This window comes from Leucopleurus acutus, assembly GCF_964270905.1.
Source record: "Leucopleurus acutus genome assembly, chromosome: 2".
In the NCBI taxonomy this organism is placed as follows: domain Eukaryota; kingdom Metazoa; phylum Chordata; class Mammalia; order Artiodactyla; family Delphinidae; genus Leucopleurus; species Leucopleurus acutus.
The window spans coordinates 163,429,736-163,456,404 of NC_139143.1; the positions used below are offsets into that span (position 1 = coordinate 163,429,736).

At 43.7% G+C, this 26,669-nt stretch overlaps 1 protein-coding gene across 3 annotated transcripts; it reads left to right on the forward strand.

Moving 5' to 3' along the window:
- Positions 1 to 556: 556 nt before the first annotated feature.
- Positions 557 to 24,697, forward strand: MEAF6 (MYST/Esa1 associated factor 6; the record flags this gene model as incomplete). 3 transcript variants are annotated; one of them, XR_014325992.1, is made up of 8 exons in its annotated part: positions 557 to 646; positions 1,845 to 1,960; positions 5,388 to 5,475; positions 5,655 to 5,700; positions 17,845 to 18,037; positions 21,948 to 22,005; positions 22,633 to 22,666; positions 23,153 to 24,697. XR_014325992.1 is itself a non-coding variant. In XM_082833301.1 (7 exons), 7 exons carry the CDS (start codon positions 557 to 559, stop codon positions 23,159 to 23,161), a joined length of 576 nt encoding a protein of 191 aa, XP_082689427.1. The 3 variants fall into 3 exon arrangements, 2 of the variants coding, with proteins under 2 accessions (XP_082689427.1, XP_082689426.1); XM_082833301.1 differs by lacking the exon at positions 21,948 to 22,005; XM_082833300.1 differs by lacking the exons at positions 21,948 to 22,005; positions 23,153 to 24,697 and having other exon boundaries at positions 22,633 to 22,720.
- Positions 24,698 to 26,669: the final 1,972 nt, after the last annotated feature.

The following is a 26,669-nucleotide window of genomic DNA, read 5'->3' on the forward strand; positions in this document are numbered from 1 at the left end:
AGCCATGAAAAGGTTTTAACCAAGGGAGCGACACCACATTTGCTTTCCAAAAACAAATCATCCTGGCACCACTGTGGATAATGGATTAAATGGAGCTAAGGGTGGAAACAGGAGGCTGTTGGAATAATGTATCAAAAAATAAGGAGAGCCTGGATGAATGAGGGAGGTGGCAGACAAAAGAAAATAGATTTGCGGGCTCTTCCGGAGTCGAGTCCACTTGGCTTGACTTGGTTTTGGATCGGATTAAGGGGATGAAGGAGGGTGAGGATGGCACCCATGTTTCTGACTTGGGCAATTCGTCGGACAATGAAAGTCATTCACTGAGGAGACTTAGGAGAGGTCTGATTTTGGACACGGTGAACTTGTGGTGCAGAAACTCGGCCAGGACGAAGAGCAGAGCCCAACACTGAGGTCCTCCTGGCAGGGCGCGCGCAAGCCCGCGGGCCTCCGAAAGCCGCGAGCGCAGGCGCAGTGTGGCGGCGGGCGCCCCCTGGCGGGCGGCGGCGCGCAAGGACCGCCCCCAGCCTGGCCCCGCCACCGCCCGCCTCGGCACAACATGGCGATGCACAACAAGGCGGCGCCGCCGCAGATCCCGGACACCCGGCGGGAGCTGGCGGAGCTCGTGAAGCGGAAGCAGGAGCTGGCGGTGAGGGCTGGCACCGGGGGCGCCCGGGTTGGGGCCCCGTGCCTGCCTCCGCCTCCAGGATCCGTTCCCGGCGCGCCGCTCGTTACTCCGCCGGCGCAGCGCGGCGGCTGGGAGTCCGGCGGCCTGAGGACGGCTGCGCATTGCGCGGCCCGCCGGCGCCTCGGCCTCCCGGCCGTGCGCATCCGGAGCAGGGAGCCGGGGCCGGGGGCGGGGCGCGGAGCCGCGGAGGGGGAGGGGGACTAGGCAGGTGGGGGCGTGGAGGAAGGATGGCGCCGGGGGTGGGGGCTTCCGTGCGGGAGCCCTGGAGAGGAGAGTGTCCATGAGCTCTGCGGGGTGGGCGAGGGCGGGCGGGTCCACGATCTTTGAGGGATGGGGACCGGGCTTGTCGGCAGGCTGTAGGAGATTGGTTCGGGCTTGCCAGTGGGCTTTGGGGGGTGGGGTAGGAAACAGGTGTGGGAGGGGGACCCACACATCCGGGCAGGCCTTTGGAAGATGGAGGGGCGCATGTCCTTTTGGGGACTAGGAGTAGATTAGTTGGATGCGGTTTTTGATGGGCAGGGTTGTGATGTATTTGGGAACATCTTAGAAGGTGACAGGCGAGGGGAAGCGGACTCAGTCTAGGGAATTAGGAATTGTGACACGCACCCGGGACCCCTTGCACCCTGGTGGCTAAGCCCTCCCTCCCCTTGCGTTTTGGCTTGGGCATCGGGAGGCCCATCTCACCTGAAGCTGCCCTTCCAGGTTTCCATAGCAACCGCAGCCCAGTGCAGGCGGCGTTTCGGAGCCTGCAGGGAGGGTAGCGAGTTGGCTCTGGAAGGCTGATCACCCTTCCCTCTCCGGGTAGCAGTATCTTTTATGCGTGGGAGTAGAGACTGCTCATGTTCTTCCTCCGCCCAGGTTCTTGACAGCTGGGTTTCCACGAAGCCCCTGAGTACGTGCAAACTTTGGCATGGGTGTACATTTTAATGGGGACAGGCTCTTTCTATTCCATTTTATTCTTAAAGGGATCCAACAAGATGGGTCTAGACTGTCTTAGTCTGAAACAGCCTGCCCCTGCGCATGTCATCCTTCTTTCCGCAAGGCTGGCTCTGTATAGTTGAACTTGAGTTTATAAGTCTGATAGCAAGATTTCAGTTTGGTTAGGCTTAATGCTTGCATGTAGAAGGCATTAACCACTTCCTTGTTTTTCATCTCTCAGGAAACACTGGCAAACTTGGAGAGACAGATCTATGCTTTTGAAGGAAGCTACCTGGAAGACACTCAGATGTATGGCAACATTATTCGTGGCTGGGATCGGTATCTGACCAACCAAAAGTGAGTGTCAGAAGCCTGTAGTGTTTGTGTGGTGCCCTAGTAATATTTGTGTTTAGGGCTATGTATGTTGTTGGTAGTGACTTGGCAGGGAGACGGTAGTAAAGTGGGGTGGACAGAGGTCTGCACTTGAGCTTGAACTCTGGCTCAGCCACTGCCTCACTGAGTAACCCTGGACAAATCCTCCATCTGTATAGTAGAGGAAATCTGGCCAGTGGCACAGGGTTGTGTGAGGCTTAAATGAAATACAGCATATAATACCTTACACACCAGCACTGCTATCAGTGTTTTCTATATTTTAATCAGTCACGAGTCACACCCTCACAAGGTTTGCCATACCTGTGTGCCAACTGTACCACGGTTTATTTAGTAATATTATTCTTGAAAACTTTCTAAATTTTTTGAAAATTTTCAAATCTAGAGAAAAATTGAAAGAATAGTTCATGATCTCTTGATACCCTTCACTAGCATTTACCAGTTGTTAACTTGTTACCACATTTGCTTTCCTCTCTTTTTTCCCTTTCTATAATATGTATTAATACACACACCTATATCTACACTTAAAAATTTTTTTAAATTTGAAATAATTATAGATACATAGGGAGTTGCAAAAACAGTACAGTTTTCCCCAGTGGTTGGGTTTTATGTAACCATATAGTACAATAACAAAACCAGGAAATTGACATTGGTATAATGTGTATAGGTCGTTCTGTCATGTTTTCATGTGGGTAGATTCCTGTAACCACCACTGCAATCAAGATACAGAACTTTTCCATCATCACAAAGATCTCCCTCATGCTACCCCTTTGTAGTTATATCTCCCCTTTCTCCCATACATATATGTATATATATTTTTTGCTAAACCATTTAAAAGTTGAAAGCAGATATCATGACATTTGCCCCACATTATGTCAGCAGGTACCTCCTAAGAATAAGAACATCTTTCTTACGTAACCAACAATTATCATGCCTGGAAAATGAGCACTACATTAATAGCGTTATGTAATATACAGTCTTTATTCGTATTTCCCTAAGTGTTCCTAAAATGCATTGCTACCTTGTTTTGAACCAGTGAGTGTTTGTGCATTGCATTTGGGTGTTGTGTCTCCTTTAGTCTCTTAATTTAGGAGCTTCCCACCCTTTTTGGTGGTAAGGTTGTTTATGACATTGTCTTGTAGAGTGTCCCAATTCCAGGTTTTTCTTATAGTGACTTCATGAGAGATCCTTTAAATATTTTTGGCAAAAATGTTGCATTAGTGATTTGTGTACCTCTTGTTGTTTACCTCTGTTTTATCAGGAGGCACATAATGACAGATTACCCCATTACTGGTGCTGCTAAGTTTGATCTACGATTTCACCATTGTAAAAGTTATTTTTTTCTCTTTGTAATGAACAAGTGATTTCGGAGGTTATACATTTTATTTATTTTTATTTTTTAAGATTTATTATTTATTTATTTATTTTATTTATCTTTGGCTGTGTCGGGTCTTAGTTGTGGCACGTGGGATCTTTCATTGCGGTGCTCGGGCTCTTCGTTGCGGCGTGTGGGCTTCTCTCTAGTTGCAGCGCTCCGGCTTCTCTGTAGTTGTGGTGTGCAGGTTTTTCTCTTTCTAGTTGTGGTGCACGTGGGCTCCAGGGTGCATAAGGGCTCTCTAGTTGAGGTGTGCAAGCTCAGTAGTTTTAGCAGGCAGGCTTAGTTGCCCCACGGCATGTGGGATCTTAATTCCCTGACCAGGGATCGAGCCCACGTCCCCTGCATTGTAAGGTGGATTCTTTACTACTGGACCACTAGGGAAGTCCCTGGAGGTTATACTTTTTAGGCAGTGTGATTATACTGCTCACCCCAATTTTTGTCATTGGTTTTAGTATCCATTGTTGATTATCTGAATTAGTTATTATAATGGAGGTTGCAAAATGATGATTCTAATTTTACTGTTCCTTTTACATTTATTACTGGCATTCTGAAAGAAGAGTCTTCCCTTTTTATCTTCTTTCCCTTTCATTCTCTCTTTCTCTCTCTTTAGAATCACTGTAGATGCATGGATTTAAAAAAAAAACAGCGTATTGGGATCTAGTCCTGTCACTTTGTAAAGGTTTATTTTATTTTTTAGTATAAATTTATTGAAATCTATGCAGAGAAGTGCACAGATCATGTGTTTAGCTCACTGACTTTTCACAATGCTAACACACCCATCATTATCCTTTTTGATGCTTAGTTTGTCCCAAACGTGGCCAGAGGGAGCCTCCTCAGGCTGATTCCTTTGTCCTTTTTTTTTTTTTTAATCTTTTAGTAACTTTATTTATTTTATTTATTTATTTTTGACTGTGTTGGGTCTTCGTTGCTGCGCATGGGCTTTTCTCTAGTCACTGCGAGCGGGAGCTACTCTTTGTTGTGGTGCGTGGGCTTCTCATTGCGGAGGCACCTCTCCTTGCAGAGCACGGGCTCTAGGTGCTTGGGTTTCGGTAGTTGTGGTGTGTGGGCTCAGGAGTTGTGGCTCGTGGGCTCTAGAGAGCAGGCTTAGTAGTTGTGGCGCACGGGCTTAGTTGCCCTGCGGCATGTGGGATCTTCCCGGACCAGGGCTCGAACCCGTGTCCCCTGCATTGGCAGTTGGATTCTTAACAACTACACCACCAAGGAGGTCCCATCCTTGTCCTTTTCTTGTCTCAGACCTGGTATCAGTCATTTCACTAAGGAACTCTGGTTCTTTCTTTAAGTTTTTTATTTATTTAGTTAGTTAGTTATTTTTGGCTGTGTTGGGTCTTCGTTGCTGCACGCGGGCTTTCTCTAGTTGCGGTGAGCGGGGGCTACTCTTTGTTGCGGTGCACGGGCCTCTCATTGCAGTGGCTTCTCTTGTTGCAGAGCACGGGCTCTAGGCACGCAGCCTTCAGTAGTTGTGGCACGTGGGCTTCAGTAGTTGTGGCTCGTGGGCTCTAGAGTGCAGGCTCAGTAGTTGCGGCAGACGGGCTCAATTGCTCCGTGGCATGTGGGATCTTCCCGGACCAGGGATCGAACCTGTGTCCCCTGCACCGGCAGGCAGATTCTTATCCACTGTGCCACCAGGGAAGCCCTTTAAGTTTTTTAAACTAAGATTATTTAACAGAGTTACTTCATAGCACTAGTCTGTGCTAGATGTTTTTATTAATAGGCATTAAAATAAATACATATTAAATGAAAATGATTGTGAACCTAAAGCTAAAGTAATCTCATGTGTCACAGTGGACCACATACCATCCATTGGAAAACATTGCTGTCTACATAGGCATTCAGCATGAAGGTCATTTTGGTCAATTCAAGTGGTGTGGAGGCATTTCTGTATGGAACTTGGTAATTTAAAAAACAAAGAGTTCCTTACATTTGTCCTGGTGTGTCCTCAGCTTGAGCCACAGACATAGCTTGGTGCTTATAATGAGTTTCTTGTGTGTGTTTTAGAAACTCCAATAGCAAAAACGATAGAAGGAACCGGAAGTTTAAGGAAGCAGAGCGGCTCTTCAGTAAATCCTCAGTTACTTCAGCAGCTGTAAGTGAGGCGGGGGGATCTTTCTGTGGCCCATTGTTAAGGAAGACCTCCGTTAAGTTTCTGTGAGTTTTCTCTTTCCTGTCCATCTGTGAGTTGGTTGTCTCTTTCCTTTCTGTCTGTGAGTGCTCTCCTGAGATCTGTGGTAATTTTTATAGTAACTGGTGGTTTTTTTCTTTTAGGCAGTAAGTGCATTGGCAGGAGTTCAGGACCAGCTCATTGAAAAGAGTAAGTTTATCTTTTTACTTTTTCATCAGTTTATTTTTAAGCTACCATCGCCCCTATATTTAATTCCTGTCCAACGGTGTATCTGAAGACTGCATCTCTTGTTCTTGCCTCTTCTTTCTAGAAGTTAGGAACCCTTTTGGGTATCCTTAATCATGTCTTTCTTTGGGGGAAGAAACTACCGTGTCCTTCCTGCCTTTTCAGTCACATGAAGGTTGACTTCACCTGTTCAAAGACACAGAGATATGTCTTCACTCCTGTTGAGTCTTTTTTAAAGTTAAAAAAACCCTTTTATCATGGAAAATTTCAGACATATCTAATAAATCCTCATGTACCCCATTTAATAATTCTTAGGAAATTCTGATCCTATGAACAGAATGTACCTGTGTGTTCTTAAATTTAAAATGGAGAGCAGGTAGTATTTACTTTGTAGAGAAATTGTATCATTCTCTGTATGTAAGCCATACAGTGTAACTTCTTTCTAATTTCTAGTGATGGGACTTAGAACTGCAGGTTTATCTTGCTGTATCAGACTCTATGTAGCTGTATTGGATGCTCTCCCTGTGGGTCGGGTCACTCTGAAACACACCCTGCTTTTTGTATTGGGGCTGGGTAGTTTCACATGGCATATCTTGTCGTGGGATCAAGTTGTCTTGTTTGCATTACCAGGGCAGTGGTTTGAGGAGAAGGGATTTTGGTAGTATGGGAATTAGAACTACTCAGTGACTTCAATTATTATCTCCATGTACAGATTTCTGAATCTTTAGCCCTATCCCTAACTCCTTTCCTGAGCTTTAGTCATGCATTTCTAGAAAATTCTAGAAAATGTCTTCTAGACATTTCCACTCAGATGGTCAGACTCAAACATTTTGTCTAAAACTGAGCTGTTCTCTTTCCTTCAAAATGTGTCTGCCTAGTTGTTTTGTTTCACAGTACTTCCGTTCTCCGTCCTTCAACACTTTGTAGGCAGCTTTGACTCCTTTCTGCCAGCCTAATCAGTTGGACCAAGTCCTTTTGATTTTTTCTTTCATTATGACTGTCAGTGAAATCTTACTTCTTTTCCATTAATACCACTTCTAGAATGTAGAGCCATGTCATCTGCTTTGTGGAGTAACAAGACTGATTAAGAACATTCTGGACCTCACTCCTGTGAGCTGCGATGGAATGATGTCTGACTCCTCAGTTTTCACAAGAGCCTATTATCCTGCCCCAGGCTTAGCGGATAGTTTAGTATATGGCTCTGTATCTAATTACCCACACAGAAGGGGTGCGCCTAGATACTGGTCAGGAAGACTCTATAAGCCACTGCTCAGCAGCTTGACTTGAGACAAATACTGATGTATTGAAGATTTTCCGGAGCATGTGGAGGCCATCCATTCCCCTAAGATCTTCCCCCTGGATTGAGCCCCATTTCTGGAATATATCATACTGGTATTCCTTGGTCTTCCCTATAAAGTTGCGCTTTGTTGCACTTAGTAACATTTTGGTCCTGTAAAATGTGTCACTCTGTTAGGACGTTGCAAACGTTTATGATCATTACTAATTATTATCTCCTTTAGGAATAGTTGTTTTTCCTGAACGACTAGTTGGTTTTACTGAAAACCTGGTAATTGACTGTTTCCCTCTTTGTATGGATGCTAAAATGCTTAAAGCCAAATTTGGGGTTCCTCTCTAGAAAGCAAATAGGAACTTATAGCATGTGTTTGGGGAATGAATCTTAGTACTACATCCAGCTTACTTTCTTCTTCTGTTCCTCTTTACTTATCTCATTTTAAATTTATTTTATTGGATTTCATTCTTTTAATTTATGTAGCTTGGGTTTCATTGGACTTCATGAAACTATGGTTTGGTATTTTTTATCAGTTCTGGAAAATTCCCAGCTGTTACCTCTTCAGATACTGTGTTTGCTCCATGCTCTCTCTCTTCTCCTGGTACTCTGGTTAAATGTAAGTTAAACCTTCTCTCTCATTTCATCCTTTATGTCTTTTATTATCTTTTCTATATCTTCATTTTTGTCTCTGTGCTGCATTATGGGTAATTTTTTTTCTGGCCTACCCATTCACTAATTCTCTTTTCAATTGAGTCTGATTTACTGTTAAACCTTCCCTTGATTTTTAAATCTTTTATTATACTTAAAAAAAATTTTTTTTGGCCATGCTGCATGGCATGTGGGATCTTAGTTCCCTAACCGGGGATCAGCCCACACCCGCTGCATTAGAAGTGTGGAGTCTTAACCACTGAACCAACAGAGAAGTCCTATTACTACATTTTTAATTTCCAGAAATTCTACTTAACTACTTAAAAAATCTGCTATGTGATTTTTATATATATATATATATATATATATATATATATATTTAATTAATTAATTTATTTTTGGCTGCGTTGGGTCCTCGTTGCTGTGCGTGGGCTTTCTCCAGCTGTGGTGAGTGGGGGCCACTCTTCGTTGTGGAGCATGGGCTCTAGGCACGAGGGCCCCAGCAGTTGTGGCACGTGGGCTTAGTAGTTGTCGCTTGCGGGCTCCAGAGCACAGGCCCAGCAGCCGTGGCTCATGGGCCTAGCTGCTCCACGGCATGTGGAATCCTCCTGGACCAGGGCTCGAACCCGTATCCCCTGCTTTGGCAGGTGGATTCCCAACCACTGCACCACCAGGGAAGCCCCTGCTATGTGGTTTTTTAGTACCTTTCTTTGCAGTTGTTTTCAAACTTGCCTTTTACTTTTTAAAAAAATAAATAAAGTTTTTAATTTATTTTTGGCTGCATTGGGTCTTTGTCGTTGGGTCTTAGTTGCTGCGTGCGGGCTTTCTCTAGTTGCGGCGAGCGGGGGCTACTCTTAGTTGTGGTGCGCGGGCTTCTCATTGCAGTGGCTTCTCTTGTTGCACAGCTTGGGCTCTAGGTGCGTAGCTTCAGTATTTGGCACATGGGCTCAGTAGTTGGGGCTCTCAGGCTCTAGAGCACAGGCTCAGTAGTTATGGCACATGGACTTAGTTGCCCTGCGGCATGTGGGATCTTCCCAGACCGGGGCTCAAACCCATGTCCCCAGCATTGGCAGGCAGATTCTCAACCACTGTGCCATCTGTGAGGTCCCTACTTCTTTAAGTATAGTAAGCGTAGGTTTTCTGTAGTCTGTATTTAATTTCAGTTTCTGAAGTCTTTAAGAGCCTATTTGTTGTTTCTGCTGTTGTATCACTCATGAAATCTAATTTCCCTGTGTGCTTGTTGGTTATCTTTGACTGTGTACTTCTGTTCACTGTAGTTAAAAGTATTTGTAGAATAATTTGACGGCTGGGATGAAGGTGCTGTCTTCCAGAGAAGACCTATGTTTGCTTCTGCTAGGACTGCTTGGACCAAGTTCAAGGCTTGAGGGTCCCCAAAAGATCCAAACTTTAATTCCAAGAGAGGAATGAGGAATGGTCTGCTTTGCCTTTCACTCTTTTTTCCTTTGTACAGAGTCTTTCCGTTGTCTCAGAATGTTTTGTGTAACCGATCTTGTGGAATGACTCCTGTGTTTTTGATCTTTGGTGGCAATGAAGAAAACAACCCTTTCTCTTAGATTTTGTACTTGTATATTCTCAGATCTCAAGGATTCTGGGGTTTTGCACTTTTGGCATTTATTTTTGAACTGTTCTGAAATTTTCCTCAAAAAATGCACTACTTTTGCTTCCTTTGGCTTCTTAGGTACCTACACTAGAATGAGAACGGATTGGCATGGTCCCAAAGGGGAATTTTATGCTAATTAGTGAGGCATTGTATATTTTTCTAAAAAGAATAAAGTGAAAGAAAAACAAAGCAGGCAGATTTTCCCAGGCCAGGGCGCAAACCCATGGCTCCTGTAAAGGATCAGCAGTCTCACCTGTTTTTGTTTTACTGGGCTTCTCTGAAGCTTTCATCAAAGCAAACCCCTCCAGCATCTACGTCATCGCGCAGGTAGGTGAACAGCTGCATGAGCGTTGTCCTGGGTGTCTTCCTTTCTGCCTTTAAACGTTTCGTGCTGATCAGGAGTCACTGCTGCGGCACCATTCAGTAGCTGGTCCTTTAAGTAGAGCATCTCATTTGTAGATGTATTTAACTTAAAATTTGACGTGATTTGCGCTAAGAATGAGTTGCTCAGTTTTATGTCAGTGAGAGGCAAACTCGTGTGTCTTTTCATGGTGGCAGCAACAGTCGATTGACTGACTTGCTGCTGTACCTTGATATGTTGTAACCTAGTCCTCTTGCTATCACTTCTCTTCTGCTTCCGTGAGCCGAGGAAGGAAATGATTATTACTTTGTGCTCTCACTTTGTACATTAACAGTGTTGAATCTAGTCTCCCCAGCTCCAGTCCCTCTTATAAACCGCTTCTAGCCTAATCTTAAAGCACGTGTTTGCACGGAGAACTCAATACACGTTAGTTGTTTGGTGTTACTTCCCTGTTCTGAAACTCTGGATGCCTTCATCTTGTTATGTCCTGCTAGCGGCTGTTTTACTGCAAATAACCCTGATTGATTGCTTGGAATTTGACTTATGTGTTTGTAGATCTCAAAGATGTTGAGATTTGAACACTTACTGTGTTCCAGACACTAAGCAAACACTTTACTCTACATTATCTCATTTAATCCCTAAAGCTACTTCTTGAGGATAGGGAACATGGCTGTAGCCCCAAGCATCTAGCCCAGTATCTCGTCCATAAGAGATACTCAAGACGTGTGAGAAAGAATTCCTATTTTACAGACGGGGAAACAGGCTCAGAAAGATTAAGCAACAAGTCAGTTTTCTTAACATCCCCTCGTATTGTCCCCCATGTTAGATCCCCTAGCCGGACAGTTACGACTCCGCTCAACCTGTCATTCCATCTCACCTGTCATTTCTCAAGCTCTCTATTTAAGAGGTGTTGTTTGATTTATTTGTCCCAAATACCTTGTGTTTTCTCACCTCTGCACTGCTTTGCATGTGCTATTTTTTGTACTTATTTTGGCTCTCATTTTTCAAGGTCCAGTTTAAATTCTGCCCCCTCAGTGAAGCTTTTCCTGAATAATCCGCTCTTTCTTCTCTGACTCCCATAACACTTAGTATCCATGTCAGCCCTTTGGGACGTCGGTTACTGCCTGGACTCTATTCTTAGGCCTTTGATTTGACTTCCGCTGCTTTGTTTGTGTTTTGCATGTGTGCGTGTGTACACGTGTACCCACTTTATAGAATATGACCAATTCCTCCATCCATTTACTCAGAACTCCCATAGCAGCTGGCCCCAAATGAGTAAATAGTTGGTTTTGCTCCTCAGTGTATTCGAGTAGAATTGCAACATAGAGAAAATTTGCCGTATCTAACTTGCCTTCCTTACTTGTTTCCCACCTTTTTAGTTAACCCTTCTCTCCCCTGTGCCCAGCCCCTCCTCAGTGAGTCCTGTGTCCCTTCTGCAGTCCTGCCTGTGATGCAAAGCTTTTGTGACTAGGTGCCCTGTTGGCCTGCTCCTTCCCCGACCAGTGCCTCCACCATTAGCATTTTCAGAGATGACATTTTTTATCTGAATAAATAGGATTAAGTACGGCAGAGGAAGGCTGTCCTGACCACACTTCTGTATCTTAGACTCATCTTTTTATATTTCGTTAGATTTCTTTTTTAACTTTTTAACCCTCGCGAGGGTTGTATGTATTAATATATCTGAAGTGTGTACAGCAGTGCCTGGCTTAGGGTAAGGACTGTGTGTGTCAGCTGTTGTTAGCATCTTGCAGTCTTATTTATTTATTTTTTATAAATTATTTTATTTATTTTTATTTTTGGCTGCGTTGGGTCTTTGTTGCTGCGCATGGGCTTTCTCTAGTTGCGGCGAGCGGGGGCTACTCTTGGTTGTGGTGCACGGGCTGCTCATTGCAGTGGCTTCTCTTGTTGAGGAGCACAGGCTCTAGGCACGCGGGCCTCAGTAGTTGTGGCACATGGGCTCAGTAGTTGTGGTGCACGGGCTTAGTTGCTCTGCAGCATGTGGGATCCTCCCGGACCAGGGCTCGAACCCGTGTCCCCCGCATTGGTAGGCAGATTCTTAACCACTGCGCCACCAGGGAAACCCTATTTCTTTCTTTCTTTATTTGGCTGCGTCGGGTCTTAGTTGCCACACGTGAGATCTTTATTGCGGCATGCAGAATCTTTTTTGTTGCGGCACGCAGACTCTTCATTGTGGTGCGCAGGCTTTCTCTAGTTTCGGTGAGCGGGGGCTACTCTTGGTCGCAGTGCGCAGGCTTCTCACTGCGGTGGCTTCTCTTGTTGCGGAGCACGGGTTCTAGGCATGCGGGCTCAGTAGTTGTGGCTTGCGGGCTCTAGGGCGCAGGCTCAGTAGTTGTGGCGCACGCACTTAGTTGCTTCGCGGCATGTGGGGTCTTCCCAGACCAGGGCTCGAACCCACGTCCCCTGCATTGGCAGGTGGATTCTTAACCACTGCGCCGCATGAAGTCCCGCATTCTTTTTAAAAGCCAGAAAATACCCCCTAGTCTGGTTGTTCCTCCTCTGTTGATGAATATTCCCATCATCTCCCTTTTCCCCCACTATGAACAGTGTCACAGTAAACATCCTTGTACCCATATGCTTTTCTGCAGTGGAGTTTTAATTTCTGTATGACAGTATCCCAGAAGTGGCACTACTGTGTCAAAGAATGATTTTCATAAATACAGCCCAGTACTTTCTGTAGTATGAAGGGAAATGTATATTTGGTCTTTGTCCCCTTTCCTGGCACACAGCTCCTAAAACTCTTGGACTCTCCAGAATATTAAGAATGACTAGCATGGGGCTTCCCTGGTGGCACAGTGGTTAAGAATCCGCCTGCCAATGCAGAGGACACGGGTTCGAGCCCTGGTCCAGGAAGATCCCACATGCCGTGGAGCAACTAAGCCCATGCGCCACAGCTACTGAGCCCGCGCTGTAGAGCCTGCGAGCCACAACTACTGAGCCCACGTGCCACAACTACTGAAGCCCACTTGCCTAGAGCCTGTGCTCTGCAACAGGAGAAGCCACCGCAATGAGAAGCCCGCGCACCGCAATGAAGAGTAGACCCCACTCGCTGCAACTAGAGAAAGCCCGTGCACGGCAATGAAGACGCAACACAGCCAAAAATAAGTAAATAAATACATAAATAAATTTTAAAGAAAAAGAATGGCTAGCATGCAAAAGAGTAGTCTTTTGTATGCTAATGAGGTGACTGGTGGCTGTGTTCACTGCCCCTCCCTCACCCACAGATAGCATCAGCTGCGGGCTGGTCACCCAAAAGACCAGTCCTTGACTAGAAGTTTGGAACTTTCAGCCTTAACCCTGAAACCTCCAGGGAGGAGAAGGGGACTGGAGATTGAGCTCATCACCAATGGCTAGTGACTTAATTAGTCATGCCTGCATAATGAAACTTCCATAAAAACCCCTAAATGATGGAGTTTCTGTTGGTGAACATGGTGCAGTGCTGGGAAGGTTCCCAGCCCAGAGAAGGCAAGGCTCCACGCTCCTCCCCATACCTTGCCCTGTGCGCCTCTTCCATGTGCCTGTTTCTGAGTTGTATCCTTTGTAATAAAGCATGTTCCTGATCCTAACAGATTATTGACCCTGAGGAGGGGATTGTGGTACCCCTGGTTTATGACTGGTCTGTTGGATGTCTGGGAGGCCCAGGACTGGTGACTGGTGTCTGAAGTAGGGGGTACTCTTGTGGGACTGAGCCCTTAAATTGTGGGTTCTGCCCTGACTCCAGTAGTTAGTGTCAGAATTAAATTCAAGTGTTGGTGTCTGGGCAATCAGGGAATTGGTTGTTGGTGTTGGAAAACACCCTGGACTTTCCAAAAAGAGCCTTGCCATTCCTATTCTTAAAAGCATACCTTGGGAGGGCCTGTTACAGATACATTGGGGTAAAATAAGGGGGGAAAAGATTACGTTTAAACTCTTTCATTAGAGTGAATTTTTAATCTATGCAAATACAGACAAAACGATGAATCCCTGTGTACCCATCACACTGCCTCCAAACCATCACACTGTGGCCGTCCTGTCCTATCCACACCCTACCTGCCCTCACCTCCACCCCCTGTATTATGTTGAAAAATCTCAGAAATCTACCCCCGTTTCTTGTATACATATTCTAGTATGTTGGGGTTTTTTAAAAATTTTTTAAAATTTATTTTTGGCTGCGTTGGGTCTTTGTTGCTGCACGCAGGCTTTCTCTAGTCGCGGTGAGCAGGAGCTACTCTTCGTTGCAGTGCGCGGGCTTCTCTTGTTGCAGAGCACGGGCTCTAGGCGCGTGGGCCTCAGTAGTTGCAGCACGCGGGCTCAGTAGTTGCGGCTCGCGGGCTCTAGTGCACAGACTCAGTAGTTGGGGCGCGTGGGCTCAGTTGCTCCGCAGCATGTGGGATCTTCCCGGACCAGGGATCGAACCCATGTCCCCTGTATTGGCAGGCGGATTCTCAACCACTGTGCCACCAGGGAAGTCCCTTTCAGTATGTATTGCCAAATGATAGTTTTTAAATTGTGGCAAGAACACTAAACATAAGATCTACAGATTTTTTTTTCACTTTTTAATTTATTTTTGGCTGCGTTGGATCTTCGTTGCTGTGTGCAGGCTTTCTCTAGTTGCGGCAAGTGGGGGCTACTCTTCATTGTGGTACGTGGGCTTCTCATTGCGGTGGCTTCTCTTGTTGCGGAACATGGGCTCTAGGCGCGCAGGCTTCAGTAGTTGCAGTGTGCGGGCTCAGTAGTTGTGGCTCACGGGCTTGGTTGCTCCACGGCATGTGGGATCTTCCCAGACCAGGGCTCGAACCCGTGTCCCCTGCATTGGCAGGTGGATTCTTAACCACTGCACCACCAGGGGAGTCCAGAGCTACAGATTTTTAAGTGCACAGTACAATAGTCTTAACTGTACAGAGTTGCACTGCAGATCTCTAGGACTTAATTGTCTTGCATGACTGAAACTTTATACTCATCAAACAGCAACTCCCCCCTCCTCCCCCAGCCACTGGCAACCACCATTCTACTTTCTGCTTCTGTGAGTTTGACTGTTTTAGATACCTCATAGAAGTGGAATCACGCAGTATTTGTTTTTCTGTGACTGGCTTATTTCACGTAGCATAACGTCCTCCAGGTTCATCCATTGTTGTGGCATATGACAGGATTTCCTTCTTTTTAAGGCTGAATAATATATTCCATTGTTATGTATATACCACATTTTCTTTTTTTAAAATAAATTTATCTATTTATTTTATTTTTGGCTGCGTTGGGTCCTTGTTGCGCATGGGCTTTTTTTAGTTGCGGCGAACAGGGGCTACTCTTTGTTGCGGTGTGTTGGCTTCTCATTGCAGTGGCTTCTCTTGTTGCGAGCACGGGCTCTAGGCACATGGGCCTCAGTAGTTGTGGCACTCGGGCTCAGTAGTTGCGGCTTGCAGGCTCAGCAGCTGTGGCACACGGGCTTAGTTGCTCCGTGGCATGTGGGATCTTCCCAGACCAGAGCTCGAACCCATGTCCCCTGCATTGGTAGGCAGATTCTTAACCACTGCGCCACCAGGGAAGCCCTACCACAGTTTCTTTATCCGTTATCTATTGACAGACATTTAAGTCATTTCCACATTTGGGCTATTGAATAATGCTGCAATGAACATAGGAGTGCAGATATCTCTTCAAGATCCTGATTTCAGTTCTTTTGGATAAATACCCATAAGTGGGGTTACTGGATCATATGGTAGTTATATAAACGATAGGCCCTTTACACTATGATCACACTTAAAAACTCCCAAACAGAGCATGTATTAGTACTGCATTTCTTTTTAATGCTGAATAATACAGGCATACTTTGTTTTATTGCACTTTGCAGATACTGCATTTTTTACAAATTGAATGTTTGTGGCAACCCTGTGCTGTCAGATGATGGTTAGCATTTTTTAGCAATAATATATTTTTAAATTAAGGTATGTACATGTTTTTAGACATAATGCTGTTGCACACTTAATAGACTCAGTATAGTGTAAACATAATTTTATATGCACTGGGAAACCAAAAAATTTGTGTAACTCACATTATTTTGATACTCGCTTTATTGTGGTGGTCTAGAACCAAATCCACAATGTCTCCGAGCTGTGCCTATATTCCATTGCATGGTTATACCACATTTTATTTATGCATTCATCAGTTGATGGACATTTTTCCGCTGTGAGTAATACTTCCGTGAACATTTATGACCAGTTTTGTGTGAACGTGTTATCATTTCTCTTGGATATATACTCAGGAGTGGAATTGCTGGTGATTTGTTAACTCAATGTTTAATCTTTTGCGGAACTGCCAAAGCGTCTTCCAAGTTAGCTGTACAATTTATATTCCCATCAGCAGTGTTTGACGGTTCTAGTTTCTCCACATCTTCACCAACACTTGTTACTGTTTGTCTTTCCATTATAGTTATCCCAGCGGATAGGCAGTGCTATCTCATTGTAGTTTTGATTTGCATTTCCCTAATGGCTAATGATGTTGTACATCTTTTCCTGTGCTTATTGGCCATTTGTATATCTTCTTTTGAGAAATGTCTATTCAAATCCATTGCTGATCTTTTTAATTTTTTTTATCTTTTTATTATTGAGTTCTAAGAGTTCTTTATGTATTCTGGATACAAGTCTTTATCAGATATATGATGTGCAAATATTTTCTCCCATTCTGTGGGTTGTGATTTTTTTTCTTTTTTTTTTCTAGTTAGCATTGGTTTATAACATATAAGTTTGATATGTACAACATTACACTTTGACCTTCTGTATATACTACAGTGTTCTCACCACCGAAAGTTTAGTTTCCATCTGTCACCATATAGCTGACCCCCTTTGGCCATTTTGCCCTCACCTCACCCCTGTGGGTTGTTTTACTTTTTGGGTGATATTTGCAGTTCAAGAGTTTTACATACATGATATAGTTCACTTTACATATTTTTTCTTTTGTCATGCTTGCTTTTGTGGTCTTATCTAAGAAACCATTGCCTAATCCAATAGATTCTAAGAGTTTTATAGCTCCTACATTTAGGTCTCTGATCCATTTTGAGTTAATTTTTGTATATGGTATGAGATAGGGTTCCAATTTCATTCTTTTGCATGTGGATATCCAGTTATCCAGTTATCTTAGCCATAAAGAGAAACGAAACTGAGTTATCTGTAGTGAGGTGGATGGACCTAGAGTCTGTCATACAGAGTGAAGTGACTCAGAAAGAGAAAAACAAATACCGTATGCTAACACATATATATGGAATCTAAAAAAAAAAAAAAAATCGTTCTGAAGAACCTAGGGGCAGGACAGAATTAAAGATGCAGATGTACAGAATGGACTTGAGGACATGGGGAGGGGGAACGGTAAGCTGGGATGAAGTGAGAGAGTGGCATGGACATATACACACTACCAAATGTAAAATAGATAGCTAGTGGGATATAGCTGCATAGCACATGGAGATCAGCTCGGTGCTTTGTGACCGCCTAGAGGGATGGGATAGGGAGGGTGGGAGGGAGACGCAAGAGGGAGGAGATATGGGGATACATGTATATGTATAGCTGATTCACTTTGTTATACAGCAGAAACTAACACACTATTGTAAAGCAATTATACTCCAATAAAGATGTTAAAAATAAATAAATAAATAAAATTGGGAATATCTGTCAGCTGAAGGGTATTATTACCGCTTTTAAAATAATGTTCTTAAGGCTTCTCAGAGTAACTTAGGTAATGGGGCTCTTCTCCTCCTGGGCCCTTTTTCTTGATGGAAAGTCAGGATTCCCATGTGGTCTGGGGAAGGAACCAGGGCCAGCTGTAGGATGTTTTCCCAAGGTCATCTCTCACCTCCCGAAGACCTATGTAATGTTTTTGATAATGCTTCTTGTGTAATTATTAATCCCATTAGCATATTCTTGTTTAAATAACCTTTATGTAGCGAGGTTATCTTGATTGTATGGTCTAATCTCCCAGCCGTCCTTAGGTCTGTTGCCTCTGGTTACATTGTTTCAGATTACAAGTTTCTCAGGAACTCTGATAACTTTGTATGTATCTTCCTGTCAGTTAGAACATATGGTCCTTGAGGGTAGGAAACAAGTCTTTTTCTATGTGTTAGCGCTCAGAAAACCTTTCCTGACTGATGGACAAACTGTCTGAGGAGTACTGATGATGCTTTGGGGGACTTGTGTTTATTCCCTCCAGGGGAGCCAGGAAGTGGGACGGAAAGTGATACTTCTCCAGACTTCCACAATCAGGAAAATGAGCCCAGCCAGGAGGATCCTGAGGATCTGGATGGATCTGTGCAGGGAGTGAAACCTCAGAAGGCTGCTTCTTCTACTTCCTCAGGGAGTCATCATAGCAGCCATAAAAAACGAAAGAATAAAAACCGGCACAGGTCAGTGCTAGGGACCACCTTTCCCCACCCCCTAGGCCCCCACCCTATCCCCACCCACTTAGAGCTTCCGTGACCGTTGCTGTGAAGGGACTTTAATAGAATAAACATTCTTCAGGATTGGTGTGGTCTTTCTGTTGCTGATGGGAAGAAATTCATTTGGTCCAAGTGAAACAGGCTAATTTTTCTCTAAGGGCGGAATTAGTGTGCATTAGAGGAACTGTGAAGGAAGACATCCTTCTCAGTGTTTCTAGTGTAGAAGAATTTGATTCCATAAAACTTTTGTTTAATACAGTGAATTTGAGATCCTTTCAGAAGAGAAAAAGGGAAATAGAAATGGAATCTGTGTACTAGTGTTTGGAAAATGCCACTAGCATGTGTTGGGAAGCTGAAAAGTGGGATATAAGTCTTCTGCTCCTAACCTTGATCCCTGCCTGTTCTTATTCCCTGGAGGATGGACAGAACTGATCTGATAGTGCCTTTATGCTTTTTATTTTTTATTTTTATTTGTATTTTTCGGTACGCGGGCCTCTCACTGCTGCGGCCTCTCCCGCTGCGGAGCACAGGCTCTGGACGTGCAGGCTCAGCCCCCATGGCTCGCGGGCCCAGCCGCTCCGTGGCATGTGGGATCTTCCCAGACCAGGGCACGAACCCGTGTCCCCTGCATCGGCAGACGGACTCCCAACCACTGCGCCACCAGGGAAGCCCCCTTTATGCTTTTTAAATACAAGTTTTTTGATTGCTTATGATTTCTCTATTTTTATATATCTTTGTAAAATGCTGATTTCAGTATCAGAGGAACAATATAAGGGCTATAAGATACGAGAGCACCTTCCTAGATAATGTTTGTTCACTGTGTTTTTTTGCAGTGCCTAATGAGATAGGAATCACATCAGTGGGCAGAGAGGTCAGGTGCCACCCAGAGAGGATTTTAGCATTCACTCTGCTTGGGGTTTATATGATGATGCCGGGGCCTGTTAGCTCAGATAATTGGAAATTATACAGCTGGACTCAGAGAGGGTAATGCAGTAGTTTCTAGAGGAAGGGATGGCCTCAAACCTTCTTCTGGGAGGTTTGAAAACCAGATATCCACCAGGTTGGCTTTTGTCCTGCTCCTCTTAGGAGCCTGCATGCTGAGGAGATGAAAGGGGGCGTGCAAGGAATGGGCGGGCTTCCCTGTACCAGTCAGTTTGCTTCTGGGCTGGGTTGTCCCACAGAACATTCCCTCAGGCACCCAGGATATTACAGTTGTTACCTTTGCCAGATGTGGCATACAGGGATAATACAGAGTGAACTCTAACGGGTTTAAGCCTCCTTGGCGTCAACTGATTCTTTAATTCTTTTAAGAGTTTTTCTTGTCAATGGTGGTGGTGGTTTTTAGACCCAGAAATAGTATATCCTCCAGATAGTGACTAAGGACTGCAGCCTAACATTTTTCTGCACACCAGAAATCACCACGCCAATCTCATAAGTGCAGTAAGAGAGAGCAAAAATTGCATCTCTCTCTTTTTTTTTTTTTTTTGGTAAGGCTACAGCTTATTTAATCGCTGTGACAGGACTGACGCTAGTTTATCATAAACAGCAGAGATCCATACTCTTAAAAATATTTTTTTAAATTGTCAAGATAAAAGGGTCATGCTCTGTGTTGCTTTCATTAAGTTTACACCAGTGTCATTTTAAATGGGATAATTATTTTCCTGTTTCAGAGTAGAGGAGGGGTAAATTCCTTGAAAGTTTCTGGGACACTTTCTCCATTCCTGGTACACTAGACTCTATTGATAGCTATTGTTTATTTCAGGTAATACCTTATTTTCCTTAATGGTACGATCAGCTGATAAAAGGGAATTAGACATTGAACTTAATTTTCTTCTTGCAGATTACTGGTAGATTTCCATAGTAACAGCATTTCCTACCGTTTCCTCTCCTGGCCCTAGGAACTAACTCCTTCCAGAAAAATACTAGGATTTAAAAAGATATTTGATGTTAGTTATTGCCTTCACAATGGGGCTTTCTGTTTGGAAAGCAGGATCCTTTTGTGTTCCCCAGGTTCAGTATCCTGCTGGGTTTCTCCCTTGGCCTTAGGGCCTCACCTGCCCTGAGGGAGGATACTGGAGCTGATTTGCCTTCTTTCTGGAGAAAATACGTTTATTAGCACACCTTCTCAGATTCCTGCCATCTTTAGTCAGGAATTGTGTCTGGCCCAAACCCCTCGCCCCTGACTAATGTCTTAGTGGGTCTGACTGATTGGGGGATGGGGGCGGGGGAGCGCTTTGTCTACACATGTTTGTAACTTTGCTCCCAGTACAGTGTCATTTCTCCTTCAACGTACCACACCCCATATTGTCAGATAAAAGTCAACAGTAAATTATTTCAACAAAAGTCTGAATACCCACCATGTGTAAGACACTGTTTAGTGATGAGTAAAGCAAAGTGGAAATAAATAAGTACCCTAGCAAAAAGGGAAGAACTTTGAATTTGTCCTCTTTAGGAATATAAAAATCTATCAAATAATTTTTAGCATTCATAAATGATCACACGATTCTAAAGTCTTATCTTTTACGTGATATCTGAACGATAAGTCCCAGTGTCTTTAAAGAAAAAAGTTGAAATCGGTATAACCTTATAGCTGCTCTTACAGGTTTTTGATACTGTACCGAGCTCTAGCATTCTAGGTAGTTTGTGACGTTTTCATGAAGTAGGTAAAGTCTACTTCTTTACTTTCTGAACAAAGTTCAGTTAGGCTGAAAGTTAAATTTCTGACAGTTCCTGGTTTGTACACTTACTGTATACTTTTCCCAAATGTCCGAAGTGAAACTGTTGCATAAAGGTTATTGAAGTTAAGCTTTCTTCCAGCTTCACTCTTGCAAACACTGGCTAGGAGGAAATACAGCCGTTTTGCATACGTTTTACCTCCTGTCTACAGTCTGAAAGGCTCTGGAGCCAGCTAAGGAACTGGTGTCGTGCCCCTGGTTAACATTTGCTTTGGAGGTCTGCCCAGCCCATGGTCTGTTAGCAGTGATGGCCCGAAACGGCCTTCTCCTCTACGCTGCTCTCCCATCTGGACCCTTGCGGCTTGGGTGCTTGTGGATGTCAACTTCCCTTTGTTTCAATAGGCGCACTGCAGACTTCGGCGTTCCCTAATTGTAGCCCTGACGTAAACCGTTAACTGTTCTCACCGGTTCAGGGGCAGAGTAATATGGCTGTGTGGGTTTTGGAATTAGACTCTGATTCAACCCCTGGCTTCTAGCATGAATGCAGAGAAAAGGAGTACCATCTTTGGACATGCTTAAATATAAAACCCGAGTTAGAAATTGCAAAATGTTTTTTATTTTCAAAACTGTATGATATTTTTATCTTTCATTTTAGTGAAAGTGTATTATGCCGAGTTGTTGGTACGGCCTTCAAAGCACTTTTCATTATGTGACTAAACCCTTTGTTCTCTATTTCTTCTAAATGCCCAGTTTATTTTTCATTATAATTAAATATTTTAAAAGTTCTAACTCTGAATCTGGTAGTTAATAGAAGGCCTGCGGGTGTCTAGTTTTCTAATGAAATAACTTTTCTTTTTATAGTCTGTTCTTCTGATATGAAATCCATTGAGGGAAGGGAATCTCCCAACCACAGAATCTTTGGTGCTTTGATGTCTGAAACTTTGTGGCTTAAGATTCTTAAAAGTGATTTTGTTTCTACAGATCTTGCTAGGGTGGCTAATCAACTAATTTATTCAATTAGGATATTAATTTCTATTGCTTTCTTCCTTTCAAATGCTGCCCCTCAGCCCGTCTGGCATGTTTGATTATGACTTTGAGTAAGTTTGATTTGAATTAGTATTTGTGCTGTGTTGTTTAGTGTGTAGAGACAAATATGCCTTTTTGAGACCTTTCTAACCCATAGTTTATCTGTTTAATTGTAGGTATGTATATTAGGTTAGGCTGGGAAGTTTTTTTTAAAAACAGAAAAACGTGATGGAGGTAACATTTTATTTAATAACTTAAGCAAAATTAAGTAAACTTCACTTTTATGCATTTTAATTTCTTTAAAAATAGATAACCTTTACTTTGATTAATATTTAAATTGATATCCTGGCTTTGCTTCATAAGGAGATTGATAGTTTAAGATCTTTTGCTCTGGAAAGATTTAAAAATGGAAATTTGTTGAATTTCTTTTGTGTTTCATGTCCAGGAATACAAACTCCTAGTCTCTTTCCTGTTCTTAATCACTCAGTGTCTCAGTGATTATCAGCAACGTAGTTGCAGAGCTAACACATTAACGTAGAGCATGCCCTCTTAACCCAAGCTCTTTAACGTGTAATTTTGGAATAATTTTTAAAAATTGTACGACTTTTATAACTGCTATAGTGTATTTCTTTTTGAGTCATCTAAGTTTACCTTGTGGCAAGAGTATCTGCTCATGTTTTTAATAAATACTTGCTTGATAATATCTGGGTAAACAACTAAATATGACATAGTCTAATGAAGAATGTGGATTTTACTTAACCAAATAGTCTTTGTTATAGCTTGTGCCCTATGCAGTAGCTGATTCTTGGACCCGTTTTCTGTAAATTAAAATGCAAATATCTTTTATCTTTCCTATCACAGGATTGATCTGAAGTTAAACAAAAAACCACGAGCTGTAAGTATCAGCCAGACCATTTCAGAGAGGCTGGTGATTTTTGTAGACGGTTAGAAAAACGTATTTGTCTTCAGAGCTTGAGTGTTCCTAATCTGGGGTCACAGTTCTTGTTTTAAAGTCTGGGGTATCCATCTGGATGCACTTTGACTTTTAGGTTTGTGTACTCTCTTTATATTTTGGAGAGAGAAAGGCTCACGCATTTTTTCCTGAAGAAAAATTCCCTTTGATTAAATAATGAACTGTTAATACTACCCCTCCTCACCACCCCCATGCCTCTAACTGGTGAGTTCTCAGGTCTAATAAGGCAGAATTGATGTTTCTGTCCCTTTGTGGACTCAGAAGACAAGCCATTTTCGATGTGAAATATTGTCTGTCATATTTGAAATAGAATCTTTGGCTACGAGCAATATCCTAGCAGGGTTGTTGGTGAGAATTTGTCAATGTTCTGCTGAGAATAAGTTGGGACTTCTGTTTTTCTCTCTTCAGGATTATTAGAAGACTCATTAGTGCAGAAGCGTCCAGGCTATAGAGCCCTGCTTCCCTCCTCCGACCTCACAAAGATAAACACCCCTCACCTGGCTGCGTGGCCATCCATCTCTGCTTTCCCAGACCTGGTGCCTGTGACTCTGAGTAGTTTGTTCTGAAATGTGGTGACAAACAAGTAATTTCTGTAAGACCATATTGGAGCATTTATTTTGTGTCATTTTCAGTAACAATTGCAGGACGACCCAAGACATTGTTTTAATCCCAGCAAGTTGCTAACTGTGCATTTCTCCGTTCTTGGAACCAATGTCTCCCCCGTCAAACTGGCTGGCACCAGCTTCATCTGTGATGCGCATCGAGAAATGTTCTCTAGGTTTGTTTTATGCTGAACGTAGAACAAGTCACATTTCAGAGGGAGGCTGTAAATATCTGGCGTTTTCTTATTTTGTTTGTGTTTTATCGTTTTTCTATGATTGTTTTTACCATCTTATTTGCTTTGGGGACTTTTTGTAATGCCATTATACAGCTCATACCTTCCTGCTGACGTATCTGATCATCTCTTTCGTGCAGTTGCCAATATTCTTAACTGAAAGTAATTTGGTTTACCATAAATAAAATGGGGACTTGGCCTTTTGTTTCTTTGCAGAGGGAAGGTAAAGAGTGTTTATTTAATAATTACCTATCTTAAATCTTTTTGAGTTGGAAGCAGTTTCATGTTCAAGGAACAGGAAAAACTGAAACACATGAGTTTAAATGAGTCCTTTTAAAACAGGTATTTTTATTCTTTTGTATAAATAAAATTTCACAGGCTTTGACTTCTCATCCTTCACCTTTAAACTTGAGATTGTTTTTCACTTACTTATTCGTATCATGCCTTACGGAAATTTCTTTCTCCATCTTTTCTCTCTCTTTGATGGTATTTGCCTGATTAAATATTGCTCTAAAAATGACTAAGGCACATGGAAAGGCTCTAAACTGTACCCAAAGCTGATAACGCCTGGAGTCCTTGAGCAAAGTGAATGACAGGATCACCGAGAGGCCGCGATGCCCAGCAAACGCCCCTTCCTTTCAGGGTGGATGGGCTGAGGAGTCTGTTGATGGTTGTTACCTGCCTCTGGAGCAGCGGCCATCCACCTCGGCTGCACATTGGAATCACCTGGGATGCTTAAAAAAATACCAGTGCCTGGGTCGCACTCCCCAAGACCCTGACTCGGCTACAGCCTAGTATTGGGGATATTCGTTCCAAGAGTCCCTGGCATTCTGACAGGAAACCAAGTGGAGAACCACTGCATTAGGAGACTGGATTGTTCGATTTCAATCCCATGTCATGAATCAGTCTAAGGGATAAGCTGTGGGGCCTCACCTTTCCTTTGACTCTATTTAGTCATAAATACTTAGCTCCATATCTTTGTTAGAAAAAATATGTTCCATTTGTGGCAATGTTGGTAGAGCTGAAATACGGATGGCGTCTATTATCAAAACACGTCGACCTTGTCAGATGTGCAAAAGCTTCCTCTTGTTCTCAAATAAACTTTTTTTTTTTTTTGACTCTGTGGCTACTTAGATGTCTTTGCCTATGTCTTTGGTAGCAGAACTTGAGGGGTTTTTTAAGGAATTAGTTTCTTATATAGATTGTTCCTTAAAAACAAAACAAAACTAAAGACAATGGAAACCAGAAGCTTTCTGTATCCCTTTTTGTCAGTCTCCTTTCCCGGGAGGGAAGGATGGGATCCCGGTGGTTTCCTTAACTCTGAGGACAGCACACAGCAAACCTGAAGATATTTCTGACTCTCACAGTTTGACTTTTGCTAGAGATAGAGTAGGACTACTCTTAAAAAGATATATTATTAAAAGCATATCTATGTGTACGAATACCTCTATGTATGTGTAATCATGGTTAGAGACATGGTTTGCTTTATACATACTTTCTCTGTAAAGTTTAATCATTGATTAGGAGACCTCACAACTTTCCTGTAAGTTGGCCAGACATACTGGAGGTACAGGAGTCTTGAGAGATCACTTAGGTTCCCTGTGTTGGGCTGGTTTAGGAAATAATGCCGGGAGATCCCTGCCTACCATACTTGTGATATTTGCAACTTTGGCTATCAGCTAAGCTTAAGTTTGCTTGAGTTTAAAAGAGGATAAGGTTATGACCTTGATCAAGTTATTGATTAGAGGAACAACCATCCTAGCGGAGGAACACGTGTATTTAGGTAGCAGTTGCCCTCGCAGTTCCTATCTGTGACACTTGGTGGAGGTGGTCTGCTGGGTGGCCTGTGTCCTCCCATCTTAGCTGCCCCCACCAGTGACCCCTGCCCTGGAACGGCTGCCAGGACCACTGAGAAGGTACTGCCTTCACCAGCTTGGCTGGGTTTGGAATAGTACTTGGCTTCCTGTCTTTAACCTTCTCATCTCTAAGAGGGGAATAGGTTGTCCTTTGCTCCTTTTGGTAGTTACAAGATATTAAAAAAAAATCCAGGCACTGTATGTCTTATCCTGGGAGGATGGTGCCTGTACAGAGCTTCCTAGGGAGTCTCAAGTACCCTCTTCCAGGAGATGAGGAAATAGCTCAAGGTGCTCTAAACACCATCAGACCCTAAAAGTTGAACACAGAGAACGGGAACAACCCACAAAGCAGGAGGTGAGAAGCCATTTGGGGCCCAGGGGAGAGACGGAGGGAGGTGTTGTGAATTTGGACAGGGCTAGTGAGGGTTGAGAGCATGCCCTGTCGAAGCTGCTGTCCCCATCTTGGGGGCCTTCGGAGTGCTGTAGGAAATTGATCCATAATTAGGTTAAACGTTTACCCTACGATGGAGTTTATTCTCTTTGCTTAGAAGGAAATCCCTTGCTGTGAAAGAGGAGGGAGCAGGCGTTAGCATTATTTCCGACTCCAAGATTGAGCCTTTGGGTCTGGGGTCATGTAAGTACCCTGTAAGCATGTATTCTAAAGAGAGTGTTCTTGGCTTCTTGACTTGTGTGCTAAGTAGGGGAACTGAAACAAGAATTAAATGGCCTAAGCTTCAGAGCAGTAAGTATGCTGTTTTGAAACACTGTGTGACTTAGTTTTTGCTTTTATTCTGACTCCTCTGCCCCTTAGCCTTACTCCAAATTACTGAGGCATCATTACACTTAAAAAACTCACATCGGGGGCTCCCCTGGTGGCGTAGTGGTTGGGAGTCCGCCTGCCGATGCAGGGGACGCGGGTTCGTGCCCCGGTCCGGGAAGATCGCACATGCCGCGGAGCGGCTGGGCCCGTGAGCCATGGCCGCTGAGCCTGCGCGTCCGGAGCCTGTGCTCTGCAACGGGAGAGGCCACAACAGTGAGAGGCCCGTGTACCGCAAACAAAAAAACAAAAAAACCCAACTCACATCGGAAGCCCGACTGGCGCTGCTGCACTGGGGGAGCAGGACTGCGCTCTGCACACATTTACTTCTCCCAGGCTGGGGTCGTACTGAGTCCCTGCGAGGGCGATGTGCCTGGAAGGTGCAGAGATAAGAAGAAGAAGGGGCTGAGGTTCTCA